The sequence below is a fragment of the Salmo salar genome, unplaced genomic scaffold, assembly GCF_905237065.1.
Source record: "Salmo salar unplaced genomic scaffold, Ssal_v3.1, whole genome shotgun sequence".
NCBI lineage: Eukaryota > Metazoa > Chordata > Actinopteri > Salmoniformes > Salmonidae > Salmo > Salmo salar.
Genome location: NW_025548140.1, coordinates 50,387 through 68,609, shown reverse-complemented (window position 1 = coordinate 68,609; position 18,223 = coordinate 50,387). Strand labels below are relative to the sequence as shown.

At 41.7% G+C, this 18,223-nt stretch overlaps 1 protein-coding gene across 1 annotated transcript; it reads left to right on the top strand.

Moving 5' to 3' along the window:
• The first annotated feature begins 376 nt into the window (after nt 1-376).
• On the top strand, nt 377-2,073 carry LOC123732706 (scavenger receptor cysteine-rich type 1 protein M130-like). The gene is made up of 5 exons (XM_045711963.1): nt 377-444; nt 671-985; nt 1,414-1,719; nt 1,845-1,999; nt 2,065-2,073. Exons 2-5 carry the CDS (start codon nt 775-777, stop codon nt 2,071-2,073), a joined length of 681 nt encoding a protein of 226 aa, XP_045567919.1. The 5' UTR covers nt 377-444; nt 671-774.
• Nucleotides 2,074-18,223: the final 16,150 nt, after the last annotated feature.

Below are 18,223 nucleotides of genomic sequence, written 5' to 3'. Positions count from 1 at the left end.
GGGGAGGGGAGGGTAAGAAGAGGAGAAGAGAGGGGAAAGTCACTGAGCTCTTCATTAAGGCCATTTTACTGCCATTGTTTGTCTATGGAGATTGCATGGCTGAGTGCTTGATTTATCCATCTGTCAGGAAGGGGAGTGGCTGAAATAGAATCCACTAATTTGAAGGGGTGTCCACATACTTTTGTATATATAGTGTATGTACACATGGGTGTTGTTGCACCATACCAACGATAAGCCTGTCTTCCCCATCACATCATGAAAGGTCATGTTGATGTTCATTTAACCTCTGTCTCTCTCTTCCTCTGACTCCTCCCTTTCTCCTTTGTTTCTCTCTATCTCTCTGTCTCTTTCTCTCTCTTTTTCCTCTCTCTCTCTTTCTCTCTCTTTCTCCTCTGTCTCTCTCTTTCTCCTCAGATCTCCAGGCTCAAAGCGTCAGTCCACCAGGTAGGTAGAGTATAAATCTACAGTGATTATAGCAGTTCAATATAACTTTATTATCCCACATGGAGAAATTCATGTGTCCATACAAACCATTCTAAACCCCAATAACAAGTAGTGTTTTATGGAACTACTAATACTTGTCAACCACAAAGCACTACTGCTGTTAGAATAACAGAATCACTGTCATCATCTGTCCTCACCACTGTGTGTTCCTCTCTGCTGTTTACAGCTGAACTCTCAGTCAGACTGGTGGATGGGACCACTTCCTGTTCTGGGACAGTGGAAGTCTTCTACAGAGGAGACTGGTCAGGTCTATGTTCTAGGTGGTGGGGCATGAAAGAGACCAAGATTCTGTGTAGAGACCTGGGATGTGGGAATCTTGTAGCTAAATCTAGAGGACCACCGTTTGAAGATGGAAGAGGAGGAATCAGCATATGGCTTTGTAGTGGAGATGAGTCTTCTATTACAGAGTGTAAAAAAATAGAAGGAGGAGCTGGTGTCTGTAATGCTACATATGAGTATCATCTTCATGTGACCTGTTCAGGTAAGAGACTGGTCATATTGAGAGATTTATTTATACATTATACAATATTACCATGTATCATGTTTTATGTGTTTTTATTTCATTTAAATAGAGGGAGAGATGTCAGATGTATTTAAACATTATATTTGTGTTTGTCATATTGGTTTATGGGAGATGTTCATGGGCAGATCATTGTAGTTCAGATGGTACTGAAGTGAAGCTGCCTGATGGATGTCCAGCTGTTTATTTTCTATAAAGTGAAGTGAACTTATTCCTGTCTCCTGCCTGCATTATTCCCAACCCTATCCTGAGTGACTAAGAACCCATTTCTACCTCTTACAGTATCAAACATAGCAAACTACAATCTTTTATCCAACATATTTGTGTTTAGTCCTTGACAGTGTCATCAACAAAACTGATTGAATGTTCAACCAAGTCTTTTTCTCCAGAGTCTGTGCGGCTTGTGGATGGAGCTGGTCTCTGCTCTGGGAGAGTGGAGGTGAAGTCCAATCAGTCCTGGGCCTCAGTGTGTGAAGCTGACTTTGACCGGCAGGATGCAGAGGTAGTCTGTGGGGAGCTTGGCTGTGGGGCTCCTGCAGCTCTACAGGGGGGGCTCTATGGAGAAGGTGAGGGTCAGACCTGGGATAAAGAGTTCCAGTGTAAAGGCAAAGAGTCCCTTCTCCTGGACTGTGACACCTCAGACAGAGAAAACAACACCTGTCTACCTGGTAATGCTGTTGGACTCACCTGCTCAGGTAAGAAACAGTTTGTCACTCAATCAACATTGTTTCTCACCTGGAGTGAAGAATATGAGAGACAATATAGGTGTGTTTTAGTGAGAAAATAGTAAGATTACTGTCTCTCTCTTTTCTTTTCTCAGAGCCTGATGATGTGAGGCTGGTGGGAGGAGGCAGTCGCTGTGCTGGTGGAGTGGAGCGGTACGACCAGGGAGAGTGGAGGACTGTGGGAGCTAGAGACTGGGAGGATGTAGCTGCAGTAGTGTGTAGACAGATGGGTTGTGGCTCCACTGTTTCAGTTCTAACTGGAAACACCACTGGATGGTTTGGAGTTTCCTGTTTTGGGTCTGAGTCTGTACTGAGGGAGTGTAGGAGAATGTATGATCTCTATCCTGGACTCACAGTGATCTGCTCAGGTAATAACAAGATATGATAATTATATTCAACTGATTTCCTTCATTCATACAACTTCCTCTGCACCTCTCATGATGACTGTTTAGCTTGTCAGTCTGCTTTACTAAATAGATCACTCAGTCAACTAGGAATCAAATGCAACTTAAATATCCCAGAATGCTTTGTATTTGAGTGTTATCTCAGTGAACGTCTCTACTCACTACCACTGTCACATGTCATGTTATTGTCATATCTAAATGAGGAAAGTAGTTGAGGAGCTACGTTTTCTTTTTCTCTCCTCTTGTTCCAGATGTCCTGCTTAAGCCTGATATCAACATATGTTGTCTCAGTGACTGTAGGCCCACTACTCATGTTGCCCTGTGAGGGAGGGTGGCTAGCACTGTTACATGCTGATGTTATTGTCATATCTATAGGAAACTAGTTGAAGAGGTTTTTCTTGTTCTCTTTTATTGTTACAGATCTCCTGTTCCAGCCTGATATCTCCCTGACTGACTCAATGGGAGGGGTCTCCAGGGGCCACCAGGGGCCCGAGATGTTCAGGGGCTACAGCTTCACCATCACCTGCTCCACTCAGCCACAGTACCCAGGAGGCTCCTTCCTCCTCACGTTCACCGGCTCCAAAATATCCCAGACCCAGCCAGCTGTCAATCACTCTGCTGCCTTCCTCTTCCCTGCTGCAGATGACTCCCACCAAGGGAACTACAGCTGTGTTTATGACAATTATGTTTTCTCTCATAACTTCTCCTCTGAGAGTGAGCTCCTCTCCCTCACCATCACAGGTAACTGAACATGAACCAGACTTATAACTTTGTCACTGACAGATTTCCCACAGATCTATGTGATGATGATCAGTCCCCTCATCAAAGGTGTTTCTGTTTGCAGCCTCTCCTCTGCCAGCCTTCATCATCAGACACGTTGTAGTGCTGCTGATCCTACTGACAGCCATCACCACCTCCTACCTATACTACAAGGTAAAGACATTTACTCAGACGTTACAAGTCATTTAAACTAGAGGGAGAGGGTGAGGGGGAGAGGGAGGGAGGGAGAGAGAATGGAGATACTAGAGAGTAAATGTCTGACTGTTGGTGCTGTGTCTCCCTAGCCCACCAGGAGGCAGAAGAGAGTGAACAGGGTGAGCAGCATGGATCTTTATGTCAATGCCATGGAGATGGTCTCTCTGAGCTCCAGAGCTGAAGCTGGACCGGGAGAGGAGAGAGCAGCCCAGGGGACGGAGTAGGAGTAGAATGAAGCTGACCCTACATGCTGATCTTAGGTCAGTTTTGTGTTTTAAATGGATGGTCAGCAATGGACTGGTGTTTAAAATGTTGTGACAAACCTGAAGTGGTTCTAATTTTAATAACAAGTTCAGAATTAGTTTATCTTTCTAGGACCTTAGAAGAAATCTAAAAGGAGTGACTGCAACCACCATTATTCCTTTTAGTTTGGTTTTTCACCACCAGAGAAACATGGGGTTCTGGGTAACATGGGGTTCTGGGTAACATGGGGTTCTGGGTAACATGGGGTTCTGGGTAACATGGGGTTCTGGGTATTATGGGGTTCTGGGTAACATTGGGTTCTGGGTAACATGGGGTTCTGGGTAACATGGGGTTCTGGTATTATGGGGTTCTGGGTAACATGGGGTTCTGGGTAACATGGGGTTTTGGTAACATGGGGTTTGGATTATTTTAAGAGAGTTGCTTAATTACGTTTGTTTTGTGTTCCAGAATGTATTACTTATTTAGTGTCTCTTAGATTCTTTATCTTATTTAGTGTCTCTTAGATTCTTTATCTTATTTAGTGTCTCTTAGATTCTTTATCTTATTTAGTGTCTCTTAGATTCTTTATCTTATTTAGTCTCTTAGATTCTTTATCTTATTTAGTGTCTCTTAGATTCTTTATCTTATTTAGTGTCTCTTAGATTCTTTATCTTATTTAGTGTCTCTTAGATTCTTTATCTTATTTAGTGTCTCTTAGATTCTTTATCTTATTTAGTGTCTCTTAGATTCTTTATCTTATTTAGTGTCTCTTAGATTCTTTATCTTATTTAGTCTCTTAGATTCTTTATCTTATTTAGTGTCTCTTAGATTCTTTATCTTATTTAGTGTCTCTAGATTCTTTATCTTATTTAGTGTCTCTTAGATTCTTTATCTTATTTAGTGTCTCTTAGATTCTTTATCTTATTTAGTGTCTCTTAGATTCTTTATCTTATTTAGTGTCTCTTAGATTCTTTATCTTATTTAGTGTCTCTTAGATTCTTTATCTTATTTAGTGTCTCTTAGATTCTATCTTATTTAGTGTCTTAGATTCTTTATCTTATTTAGTGTCTCTTAGATTCTTTATCTTATTTAGTGTCTCTTAGATTCTTTATCTTATTTAGTGTCTCTTAGATTCTTTATCTTATTTAGTGTCTCTTAGATTCTTTATCTTATTTAGTGTCTCTTAGATTCTTTATCTTATTTAGTGTCTCTTAGATTCTTTATCTTATTTAGTGTCTCTTAGATTCTTTATCTTATTTAGTGTCTCTTAGATTCTTTATCTTATTTAGTGTCTCTTAGATTCTTTATCTTATTTAGTGTCTCTTAGATTCTTTATCTTATTTAGTGTCTCTTAGATTCTTTATCTTATTTAGTGTCTCTTAGATTCTTTATCTTATTTAGTGTCTCTTAGATTCTTCATCTTGAAGTGTTTCCATTATTAGTCCATGTATTATTATAATCATCTGTTCATTCTTTGTATTTTGAAACATTTTTTTATTAAGTGGTTTGTTGTTGTTGTTTAGCCCTGTTATTGATTATGATATATCATTGTTATGATGTTAGTAGTATAGAGATAATGATGTTATTTTCTTATGAAGGTGTTCCTAATGATTTGTCCACTCAGTGTATAGTTGATGTGAGTTCAGATGATGTAGCTGTTATGTTATTTACTCTTTCCAGATAAAGACCTGTTGTTCTCTAAACTGTCATGTAATCACTGAATGCTTTTAATAAACTCCCAGGCTGTCAGTCTTGTGTGATTTCCCCTCCAGTTTTTTATTTCCCAGTGGTCAAGGAGTTATTGATCATTAATGATTCCCTCAGTGACACCAGACATCAGCTCAGCCCAGAGGTCCAGCTCAGCACCTTGACCCTTAGTGACCTCTCGACAGACAGACAGACAGACAGACAGACAGACAGACAGACAGACAGACAGACAGACAGACAGACGCAGAATTCTGTATCTTCATATCACAATAACAGCTTTCTACTGCATCTGGAGGTGTTCTGAATATCACTACACAGGACAACAACTCCCATTGTTAGAGACATAGACATGAGCATCTTGTCACTATATACAGATCTCTGGAGGTGTTCTGAATATCACTACACAGGACAACAACTCCCATTGTTAGAGACATAGACATGAGCATCTTGTCACTATATACAGATCTCTGGAGGTGTTCTGTATATCACTACACAGGACAACAACTCCCATTGTTAGAGACATAGACATGAGCATCTTGTCACTATATACAGATCTCTGGAGGGTGGATACACTTTTACACCTGCTGCTTTAGGTTAGATACACAGACTGCAAATCAGACATTATCATTATCTCAATCTGAACTATAAATCACATATTATCATTATCTCAATCTGAACTATAAATCAGACCTGATCATTATGTCCATAAAAAATAGAAAATGCACAACAATAAAATGTTGGAGACATTTTTAAATGGTAAAAAAATATTACATTATAAAAGAAGCGACAAAAAAGTTCAGATAAAAGTAGAAACTTTGTGTTAAAAGGATCTATAAATAAAAAAGAAAGGCAAAATAACAAATGACAACAGTTTGATGCTGATCTAATTGGACACGTAGAAGAGAAGTTCATTACAGACAAGGAGAATGACTGGTCTCTGATAGAGAAGTTCAATTCACTACAGACATGGAGAATGACTGGTCTCTGATAGAGAAGTTCAATTCACTACAGACATGGAGAATGACTGGTCTCTGATAGAGAAGTTCATTACAGACAAGGAGAATGACTGGTCTCTGATAGAGGAGTTCAATTCACTACAGACAAGGAGAATGACTGGTCTCTGATAGAGGAGTTCAATTCACTACAGACAAGGAGAATGACTGGTCTCTGATAGAGAAGTTCATTACAGACAAGGAGAATGACTGGTCTCTGATAGAGGAGTTCAATTCATTACAGACATGGAGAATGACTGGTCTCTGCTAGAGAAGTTCAATTCACTAAAGACATGGAGAATGACTGGTCTCTGCTAGAGAAGTTCAATTCACTACAGACATGGAGAATGACTGGTCTCTGATAGAGAAGTTAAATTCACTACAGACATGGAGAATGACTGGTCTCTGATAGAGAAGTTCAGAGACCACACTCTGCTGGTATTGATGGATGGTATAGGTCTCACACTCTGCTGGTATTGATGGATGGTATAGGTCTCACTCTGCTGGTATTGATGGATGGTATAGGTCTCACTCTGCTGGTATTGATGGATGGTATAGGTCTCACACTCTGCTGGTATTGATGGATGGTATAGGTCTCACTCTGCTGGTATTGATGGCTGGTATAGGTCTCACACTCTGCTGGTATTGATGGATGGTATAGGTCTCACTCTGCTGGTATTGATGGATGGTATAGGTCTCACTCTGCTGGTATTGATGGCTGGTATAGGTCTCACACTCTGCTGGTATTGATGGCTGGTATAGGTCTCACACTCTGCTGGTATTGATGGATGGTATAGGTCTCACTCTGCTGGTATTGATGGATGGTATAGGTCTCACACTCTGCTGGTATTGATGGCTGTGTAGGTACTGAAGTCAGAGTTCTGGACTCTCTTCTTCTTCTTCTTTGGTCTCCTCTGTCCCTGACGGATATCCAACGAGGCGTAAAACAGGTCTCCTTCCTCCTGAGAGAGAGAGAGAGAGAGAGAGAGAGAGAGAGAGAGAGAGAGAGAAAGAAGCACAGATGTTTTACAATTAATCTGATTAATATTACTGATATATAGTCGTACATTGTGGTTATTTCTTTAAATTAATCATATCATGATGCTTATTCCTTTAGTTTTTAATGAGTATACTCGCTAATGCTTTGAATAGTACTGGTTTACAAATAACATGGACTACAAAGCAAGATGGCCGCCAGTCAAAAAACTACAAATCTCAATCTGACTATACTTTCTCCTTTCTCTCACTTCCCCTGGTCGTGGTCTCAGTTGCAGCTGCAGAGGAAGAGTTATCACCATTAAAACACAAAAAAAAGAATACATCTGATATTGATTTGTCAATTTAACATGTTCTACATTAGTTTACAAGAGTATTGGAATGAAGGTTTGACTGATTGATTGACCACTGTCTCCTGGTCTGACTCTCAGCTCCACCTCTGCTGCAGAGATCCCATCCTGACTGGCGGAAACAGCACCTACAGGTAACAGAGGAACAGTGTTAGGATGAACTGACTGGAGGAAACAGCACCTACAGGTAGCAGAGGAACAGTGTTAGGATGAACTGACTGGAGGAAACAGCACCTACGGGTAACAGAGGAACAGTGTTAGGATGAACTGACTGGAGGAAACAGCACCTACAGGTAGCAGAGGAACAGTGTTAGGATGAACTGACTGGAGGAAACAGCACCTACAGGTAGCAGAGGAACAGTGTTAGGATGAACTGACTGGAGGAAACAGCACCTACAGGTAACAGAGGAACAGTGTTAGGATGAACTGACTGGAGGAAACAGCACCTACAGGTAACAGAGGAACAGTGTTAGGATGAACTGACTGGAGGAAACAGCACCTACAGGTAGCAGAGGAACAGTGTTAGGATGAACTGACTGGAGGAAACAGCACCTACAGGTAGCAGAGGAACAGTGTTAGGATGAACTGACTGGAGGAAACAGCACCTACAGGTAACAGAGGAACAGTGTTAGGATGAACTGACTGGAGGAAACAGCACCTACAGGTAGCAGAGGAACAGTGTTAGGATGAACTGACTGGAGGAAACAGCACCTACAGGTAGCAGAGGAACAGTGTTAGGATGAACTGACTGGAGGAAACAGCACCTACAGGTAACAGAGGAACAGTGTTTGGATGAACTGACTGGAGGAAACAGCACCTACAGGTAGCAGAGGAACAGTGTTAGGATGAACTGACTGGAGGAAACAGCACCTACAGGTAGCAGAGGAACAGTGTTAGGATGAACTGACTGGAGGAAACAGCACCTACAGGTAACAGAGGAACAGTGTTAGGATGAACTGACTGGAGGAAACAGCACCTACGGGTAACAGAGGAACAGTGTTAAGATGAACTGACTGGAGGAAACAGCACCTACAGGTAACAGAGGAACAGTGTTAGGATGAACTGACTGGAGGAAACTGCACCTACAGGTAACAGAGGAACAGTGTTAGGATGAACTGACTGGAGGAAACAGCACCTACAGGTAGCAGAGGAACAGTGTTAGGATGAACTGACTGGAGGAAACAGCACCTACAGGTAACAGAGGAACAGTGTTAGGATGAACTGACTGGAGGAAACAGCACCTCCAGGTAACAGAGGAACAGTGTTAGGATGAACTGACTGGAGGAAACAGCACCTACAGGTAACAGAGGAACAGTGTTAGGATGAACTGACTGGAGGAAACAGCACCTACAGGTAACAGAGGAACAGTGTTAGGATGAACTGACTGGAGGAAACAGCACCTACAGGTAACAGAGGAACAGTGTTAGGATGAACTGACTGGAGGAAACAGCACCTACAGGTAGCAGAGGAACAGTGTTAGGATGAATCACAGAATGTCATGTTGATATCATAAACTTCTCTACATGAAAATATACACATCATGTCTTTACCACAGTCATCACAATATCACAATAATTAGATAGCAAATCTGGTCAACCATAAAACCACATCAAGAAATCATCTATCATCCAGCTATAAGGCCCAGTATAAAAGTTACTCACATAAGAATGCAATCAGAGAAACACACAGCCTGTCCATCTGGTGGTCTGATGGTCTGATGGTGACTGTCAGAGAGTAGCTGGGTCTTTGAGTAACAAGGTCTTTGCTGCGTATTTCCGTGTTAACGACTAGATGTACTTTACCATGAAAGGACATATGAGCAGCGATTGGTTCAATTGAGTGGAAAGTTTTCAGCTCGTGGTCCTTTTCTCTGAAACCCATGTTGTGACAGGAAGAGGAGGGTCTAGCATCGAGGTAAACAGGTTTCACACCAACGTGACGTCAATGGAAAATGTTCAGCTTTGAGGTGTTCACCTTAGATAGCAACACCTTAAGAGACCTATAGACACTCTATGAAGAAACAAACACACATGTTGATGACGGAGTTGACATTTAAACCTTAAAAAGAGGCTGAAAGTAAAACTCTTGACCTTTATACCTGTAGTCAGGAAGTAGAACTAAAGACCTTTATACCTGTAGTCAGGCAGTAGAACTATAGACGTTTATACCTGTAGTCAGGAAGTAGGTCTAATGTTAGACATAAAGTAGGCCTTTATTCAGGAAGTTGAACTAAAGACCTTTATACCTGCAGTCAGGCAGTAGAACTATAGACCTTTATACCTGTAGTCAGGCAGTAGGCCTAATGTTAGACCTAAAGTAGACCTTTATACCTGTAGTCAGGCAGTAGGCCTCATGTTAGACCTAAAGTAGGCTTATATATAGACCTTAGACCTCGTGTTTGACCTCATGTTTGACCTCGTGTTTGACCTCATGTTTGACCTCATGTTTGACCTCATGTTTGCTTGACTGAACATTGAACATTCAGTTTTAATACTGTTAAAGTTATAAATCAAATCCTGTTCCTGATCTATGAACTATTTGTCACGCCCTGGCCATAGAGAGGGTTTTGTTCTCTATTTTGGTTAGGCCAGGGTGTGACTGGGGTGGGAGTTCTATGTTCCTTTTTCTATGTTTTTGTATTTCTTTGTTTTGGGCCGAGTATGGTTCCTAATCAGAGGCAGCTGTCTATCGTTGTCTCTGATTAGGAATCATACTTAGGCAGCCTTTTCCCACCTGTGCTTTTTTGAGGATCTTGTGTTTGTGTAGCTGCTTGTGAGCAGCCTAGAACGTCACACTTCCTTTTCTTCTGTATTGTTTTGGCGAGTGCCATATTTATTAAACATGTGGAACTCTAACCACGCTGCGCCTTGGTCTACTCCTTTAGACGATCGTGACACTATTTCAGGTAACCTGACAGTCAGACAGGTCTCTTTAAACCGGGACACACAGATGACCTTACTGACACCAGTCCAGTGGTTGACCACAACACTCTGATAACATGGAGACTAAACACTAAGTATTAGACCATAACACTCTGATAACATGGAGACTAAACACTAAGTATTAAACCATAACACTCTGATAACATGGAGACTAAACACTAAGTATTAGACCATAACACTTTGATAACATGGAGACTAAACACTAAGTATTAGACCATAACACTCTGATAACATGGAGACTAAACACTAAGTATTAAACCATAACACTCTGATAACATGGAGACTAAACACTAAGTATTAAACCATAACACTCTGATAACATGGAGACTAAACACTAAGTATTAGACCATAACACTCTGATAACATGGAGACTAAACACTAAGTATTAGACCATAACACTCTGATAATTCAACACTACGTCCTGGATACAGCCATTAGCTGTGATATATTGGCCATATACCACAACCCCCCAAGGTGCCTTATTGCTGTTATAAACAGGTTACCAATGTAATTAGAACAGTAAACAAGTTGTTTGCATCGTACCTGTGGTATATTGTCTCATATATATATATAGCATGGCTTTCAGCCAATTAGCATTCATGAATATATAGCATTCAACTAGCGAGTTTTAAAACTGTCTTTTAATTAATGAGTAGTGATAGTGTTATTTTTAATGATGGACCATTTTATTTAAAACACTGAATTATGGTGGTGATAATAGTAAACTACAATACCCAAGATGCATTGGAGGATGTGCTACATACCCAGTGTTAAACAGTTCTTTTCATTCCATCTGATGAATGATCTCTGTGTTTATCAATGAACAGTGGCCAATCAATTAACATCCACACTCTGGTCAATATGTGTTAAGGGGAGAGATATATGTAAAAAATGAACTTGTTATAACAATGTTTGGACTCTCTTCCTCAGGCTGAATGACAGCATCATGGCAACAACAACAGGAAGTCAGTGTGGGTTTCCTGTGTACTGAGTGTGTCCTCTCAGCCAATCAGTGACTAGCTCTTAAATGAGTACTGTAATACCAACATCATAATATCAGACTTAACAACATTAGTAGATGTCAATGTATGTACATGTTTACATATATGTGGCTATATGGGAGTGTTTGTGTCCATATGAATTTATATCATATATACTCCTATGTGTGTGGTTGTGGTTTACTCAGCTAGTGCTGCTGATCTGTAGGGGAGGGGTTAATGGTGGCCTGGGTTTCAGATCTGAGGGGTTAAGGGAGTCTGGGTTTCAGGTCTGAGGGGAGGACTGAGGGGTTAAGGGGGGCCTGGGTTTCAGGTCTGAGGGGTTAAGGGGGGCCTGGGTTTCAGGTCTGAGGGGTTAGGGGGCCTGGGTTTCAGGTCTGAGAGGAGGACTGAGGGGTTAAGGGGGGCCTGGGTTTCAGGTCTGAGGGGTTAAGGGAGGCCTGGGTTTCAGGTCTGAGGGGTTAAGGGGGCCTGGGTTTCAGGTCTGAGGGGTTAAGGGGGGCCTGGGTTTCAGGTCTGAGGGGTTAAGGGGGGCCTGGGTTTCAGGTCTGAGGGGTTAAGGGGGCCTGGGTTTCAGGTCTGAGGGGTTAAGGGGGGCCTGGGTTTCAGGTCTGAGGGGAGGACTGAGGGGTTAAGGGGGCCTGGGTTTCAGACAGCTGCTGGGCCTCGTACTGAGAGAGGGGGAAGAGAGAGAAAGTGACAAACAGAGAGAGTGAGAAAGAGTACAGCAGTTCACATCACTTCAGGTCTGAGGGGTAGTTTTCAGGTCTGTAAAAACCACAATGTTTCCATCTATTTGATACGTGATGTGTCAACTGCTTGGCCAGCCACTGTGGAACTGCACGTGTGTGTGTGTGTGTGTGTGTGTGTGTGTGTGTGTGTGTGTGTGTGTGTGTGTGTGTGTGTGTGTGTGTGTGTGTGTGTGTGTGTGTGTGTGTGTGTGTGTGTGTGTGTGTGTGTGTGTGTGTGTGTGTGTGTGTGTGTGTGCAAAATACTATGTGACTTGGTTATTATGTAATATATGTAATATTTCTCCAGTATGCATGGTGTAAAGTGGAGTATTAACAGTCTGTATGAGGAACCAGATACCAGATTGATACTTTATGATGTTCCTTTGACTGAAACAACAGTCATTCAGCTGTATCAACACCTCTAAGACTCAAGTCATGAGGTGTGACTTCCTCATGTTGTGTGGGTCCATCTCAGTCTGGCTGTGTTCCACATCTGGAGTCTAACATTACCCATCGGACCTTGAGATGGACTAGTTCAAGTCAAGAGGTGTGAACTGTTAACATGAGAGGGCAGGGCAGTAGTTGTGATTGTATCCTTTATGGTTGTGTTTACCTGTCATACTAACTGATATCTGGATCAGAGACCCAGTTACTCTGATACTGTTACTGAAAGATCCAGTTACTCTGATACTGTTACTGACAGACCCAGCTACTCTGATACTGTTACTGACAGACCCAGCTACTCTGATACTGTTACTGACAGACCCAGCTACTCTGATACTGTTACTGACAGACCCAGCTACTCTGATACTGTTGCTGACAGACCCAGCTACTCTGATACTGTTGCTGACAGACCCAGCTACTCTGATACTGTTGCTGACAGACCCAGCTACTCTGATAATGTTACTGACAGACCCAGTTACTCTGATACTGTTACTGACAGACCCAGTTACTCTGATACTGTTACTGACAGACCCAGCTACTCTGACACTGTTACTGACAGACCCAGCTACTCTGATACTGTTACTGACAGACCCAGTTACTCTGATACTGTTACTGACAGACCCAGCTACTCTGACACTGTTACTGACAGACCCAGCTACTCTGATACTGTTACTGACAGACCCAGCTACTCTGATACTGTTACTGACAGACCCAGTTACTCTGATACTGTTACTGGCATAACAATAATCCCAACCCTTTTCCTGGATATAATGTGGTGTGGAAACCCTCTAACAACTCCTATGATCTACTGATTGAGAACATCACTGAATCTGACCTGGGACTCTACTAATGTGGGACTATGGAGAACAAGGTAGTGGATGATGGAGGTAAAGGAGGTATTAAATATAAAGAGTTGTACCACTATGGAAACATCACCACTAGGATTTCACTTGGTAAGAACAGTTATTATTCTGTCTTTATCTTCTGGCTGTATCTTTAGTATTATTAATATTGTATTAGTATTGGTGTGTCTGGTTTCCATGAATGAGAGGAGGTTGAGTTATTCTACCTCTATTTCAACAAGGAACACAGACTGAGACTATTTTACAGCTGGGCACTGCGTATACATGTTTACACATACAGTTTAGGGACAATGATTAAGAAACTACACAAGATAAACAAAACCATCACAGATGGTACAGCAACATATTGTTACCTTTACACATAGGTTATTCCCCTAACAGCACAAGAGCTTGCATTACCCGAAACAGTTACAAGCAATACAAAAATAAAAATCCTCCAATAAATATTTAAAATGGGCAAGGGGGACAAGAGTCTCAAGTTTAAGTTTAGTCTGCAGGCTATTCCATAGGCAAGGAGCGTAACAGGAAAAGGCAGCCACACCCAACTCTGTGGAAATCACATGGGCCTCAAGTGTAATCCATGCTTGAGACCTGGTTTTAGGAATTATAATTATAATATTGATGAGTGATGATAAATAAGAAGGTAGTTTATTCAGAGGTGCTTTATAGACAAACACGAGAGCATGTTGTTCTGGTCTCACGGACAGCGAAGTCCAACCCACATGTTGATATCAAACACAGTGGTGAGTTCTGTAGCTAGCACCTGTAATAAACCTAAGTGTGCAATGATAAGTAGCATCCAGCAATTTAAGTGTTGATGCCGTAGCATGTAGATAATATCCCCATAATCTGTAACAGACATAAAAGTAGCACACCTGTTTCTATAGAGGAATCCTAGCTTGACTTTTAGCCATTTACCATGTTCGTCAATATGCATTTTAAAAGACAGTTTATCATCCAACCATATCCCTCACTATTTATATGCAGAGACCTGATTAATTTGAGAACCATCTAAGCTTGAAAGTACAAGTGTACTTTAAATCAACTTTTGAACCTATTAAAAATCATAAAATGTGTTTCCTTTGCATTTAAAACAAGTTCCAGCTGTATAAAAGACCCTTGTAGTATCTTAAAATCTGTCTCCAATAGTGATAATGCTTGGTCAGCCGTTGAAGCGATAGAGCACATGACAGTGTCATCAGCATATAAATGAATTTAACCCTTCTTATCTCATCACCGATATTGTTTATGTAGAGAGTGAACAGTAAATGGATCAAGTATAGAACCTTGTGGGACCCCTTTAACCAACTCCAATGGCTCCGACTGGATGCAGTCGACTCTAACAGCCTGACTTCTATCCTTTAGATAGTCATGAAACCAACGACAGGCATCCGATCCCAGTCCTATTGATGACAGCATCCCCAAAAGTATTGCATGGTCTACAGTGTCAAAAGCTTTAGATAAATCTATGAACAAGGCGGCACAGTACTTTCTATTAACCAGGGCATTAGTAATATTATTTACAACACGTACAGTGGCCGTAATAGTACTGTGATTAGGTCTGAAGCAAGATTGATTACTAGAAACAGTATTGTTAACAGTTAAAAAGATTGTAAGAAACACCAAAGAAACTGTATCTTATTTAGAATCAATCACCAGAGGCTGATCTAAGGTCATAAAACACAGCCTCCAGTTCATCTGTAAACATTCAATCACCAGAGGCTGATCTAAGGTCATAAAACACAGCCTCCAGTTCACCTGTAAACATTCAATCAGCAGTAGATCATCTAAGGTCATAAAACACAGCCTCCAGTTCATCTGTAAACATTCAGTCAGCAGTAGATCATCTAAGGTCATAAAACACAGCCTCCAGTTCATCTGTAAACATTCAATCAGCAGTAGATCATCTAAGAGTGTACTTCTGTTTGTGTTTAATGTTTTGTCCAGACACCAGTCCTCCTGAGTCCCCCTCCTCCTCCCCTCCTCCTGTAGACTGTGGGCTGTGTTGGATGTTGCTGTTCAGTCTGTGTCCTGTGTCTCCTCTCCTCTCTCCTCTCCTCCACCTGTGTCTACTCCTTCTGCAGAACAACAGGTAAACTAACTTCATTATTAACAGCAGTATGTGCTCTTTCACTCTTTATAACATGAACTCACTCATTCAGTTTGTTGATGTGATGGATTTTAATTGAATAACTAACTATTAAAGTAAGGAACATCCTATAGCCTAATCTACAGTTATTGACTACATTAGAAATATTCTACATGTATTATTTTACTTAGAAAGTCCGTATACACTCACTCTCACTTAAATTGTTTTACTATCAACTCAATCAATCAATCAACCAGTAAAACCTTCTTTCTAATACTCTGGTAAACTAATGTAGACCATGTTAAATTGACAAATCAATATCAGATGTGTTCTTTATTTGGTGTTTTAATGGTGATAACTCTTCCTCTACAGCTGCAACTGAGACGCGGGTTCCTCTGAACAAGACCACGACCAGGGGAAGTGAGAGAAGGGAGAAGGCATAGTCAGATTGAGATTTGTAGTTGACTGGTGGCCATCTTGATTTGTAGTGCATTTTTATTTAAAAACTAAAGGAATAACCAGTAAAACATAATGATATGATGAATTTCAAGAAATAATCACAATGTACTATTTCAGTAATATTAATCAGATTAATTGTAAAATCTCTGTGTTTCTCTCTCTCTCTCTCTCTCTCTCTCTCTCTCTCTCTCTCTCTCTCTCTCTCTCTCTCTCTCTCTCTCTCTCAGGAGGAAGGAGACCTGTTTAACGCCTCGTCAGGGACAGAGGAGACCAAAGAAGAAGAAGAAGAGACCTATACCATCCATCAATACCAGCAGAGTGAGACCTATACCATCCATCAATACCAGCAGAGTGAGACCTATACCATCCATCAATACCAGCAGAGTGAGACCTGTACCATCCATCAATACCAGCAGAGTGAGACCTATACCATCCATCAATACCAGCAGAGTGAGACCTATACCATCCATCAATACCAGCAGAGTGTGAGACCTATACCATCCATCAATACCAGCAGAGTGTGAGACCTATACCATCCATCAATACCAGCAGAGTGAGACCTATACCATCCATCAATACCAGCAGAGTGAGACCTATACCATCCATCAATACCAGCAGAGTGTGAGACCTATACCATCCATCAATACCAGCAGAGTGAGACCTATACCATCCATCAATACCAGCAGAGTGTGAGACCTATACCATCCATCAATACCAGCAGAGTGAGACCTATACCATCCATCAATACCAGCAGAGTGAGACCTGTACCATCCATCAATACCAGCAGAGTGAGTTCTATACCATCCATCAATACCAGCAGAGTGTGAGACCTATACCATCCATCAATACCAGCAGAGTGAGACCTATACCATCCATCAATACCAGCAGAGTGTGAGACCTATACCATCCATCAATACCAGCAGAGTGAGACCTATACCATCCATCAATACCAGCAGAGTGAGACCTGTACCATCCATCAATACCAGCAGAGTGAGACCTATACCATCCATCAATACCAGCAGAGTGAGACCTATACCATCCATCAATACCAGCAGAGTGAGACCTATACCATCCATCAATACCAGCAGAGTGAGACCTATACCATCCATCAATACCAGCAGAGTGAGACCTATACCATCCATCAATACCAGCAGAGTGAGACCTATACCATCCATCAATACCAGCAGAGTGTGAGACCTATACCATCCATCAATACCAGCAGAGTGTGAGATCTATACCAACCATCAATACCAGCAGAGTGAGACCTATACCATCCATCAATACCAGCAGAGTGTGAGACCTATACCATCCATCAATACCAGCAGAGTGTGAGACCTATACCATCCATCAATACCAGCAGAGTGTGAGACCTATACCATCCATCAATACCAGCAGAGTGAGACCTGTACCATCCATCAATACCAGCAGAGTGAGACCTATACCAACCATCAATACCAGCAGAGTGTGAGACCTATACCATCCATCAATACCAGCAGAGTGTGAGACCTGTACCATCCATCAATACCAGCAGAGTGAGACCTGTACCATCCATCAATACCAGCAGACTGAGACCTATACCATCCATCAATACCAGCAGAGTGAGACCTATACCATCCATCAATACCAGCAGAGTGAGACCTATACCATCCATCAATACCAGCAGAGTGAGACCTGTACCATCCATCAATACCAGCAGAGTGAGACCTATACCATCCATCAATACCAGCAGAGTGAGACCTATACCATCCATCAATACCAGCAGAGTGTGAGACCTATACCATCCATCAATACCAGCAGAGTGTGAGACCTATACCATCCATCAATACCAGCAGAGTGAGACCTATACCATCCATCAATACCAGCAGAGTGAGACCTATACCATCCATCAATACCAGCAGAGTGTGAGACCTATACCATCCATCAATACCAGCAGAGTGAGACCTATACCATCCATCAATACCAGCAGAGTGTGAGACCTATACCATCCATCAATACCAGCAGAGTGAGACCTATACCATCCATCAATACCAGCAGAGTGAGACCTGTACCATCCATCAATACCAGCAGAGTGAGTTCTATACCATCCATCAATACCAGCAGAGTGTGAGACCTATACCATCCATCAATACCAGCAGAGTGAGACCTATACCATCCATCAATACCAGCAGAGTGTGAGACCTATACCATCCATCAATACCAGCAGAGTGAGACCTATACCATCCATCAATACCAGCAGAGTGAGACCTGTACCATCCATCAATACCAGCAGAGTGAGACCTAT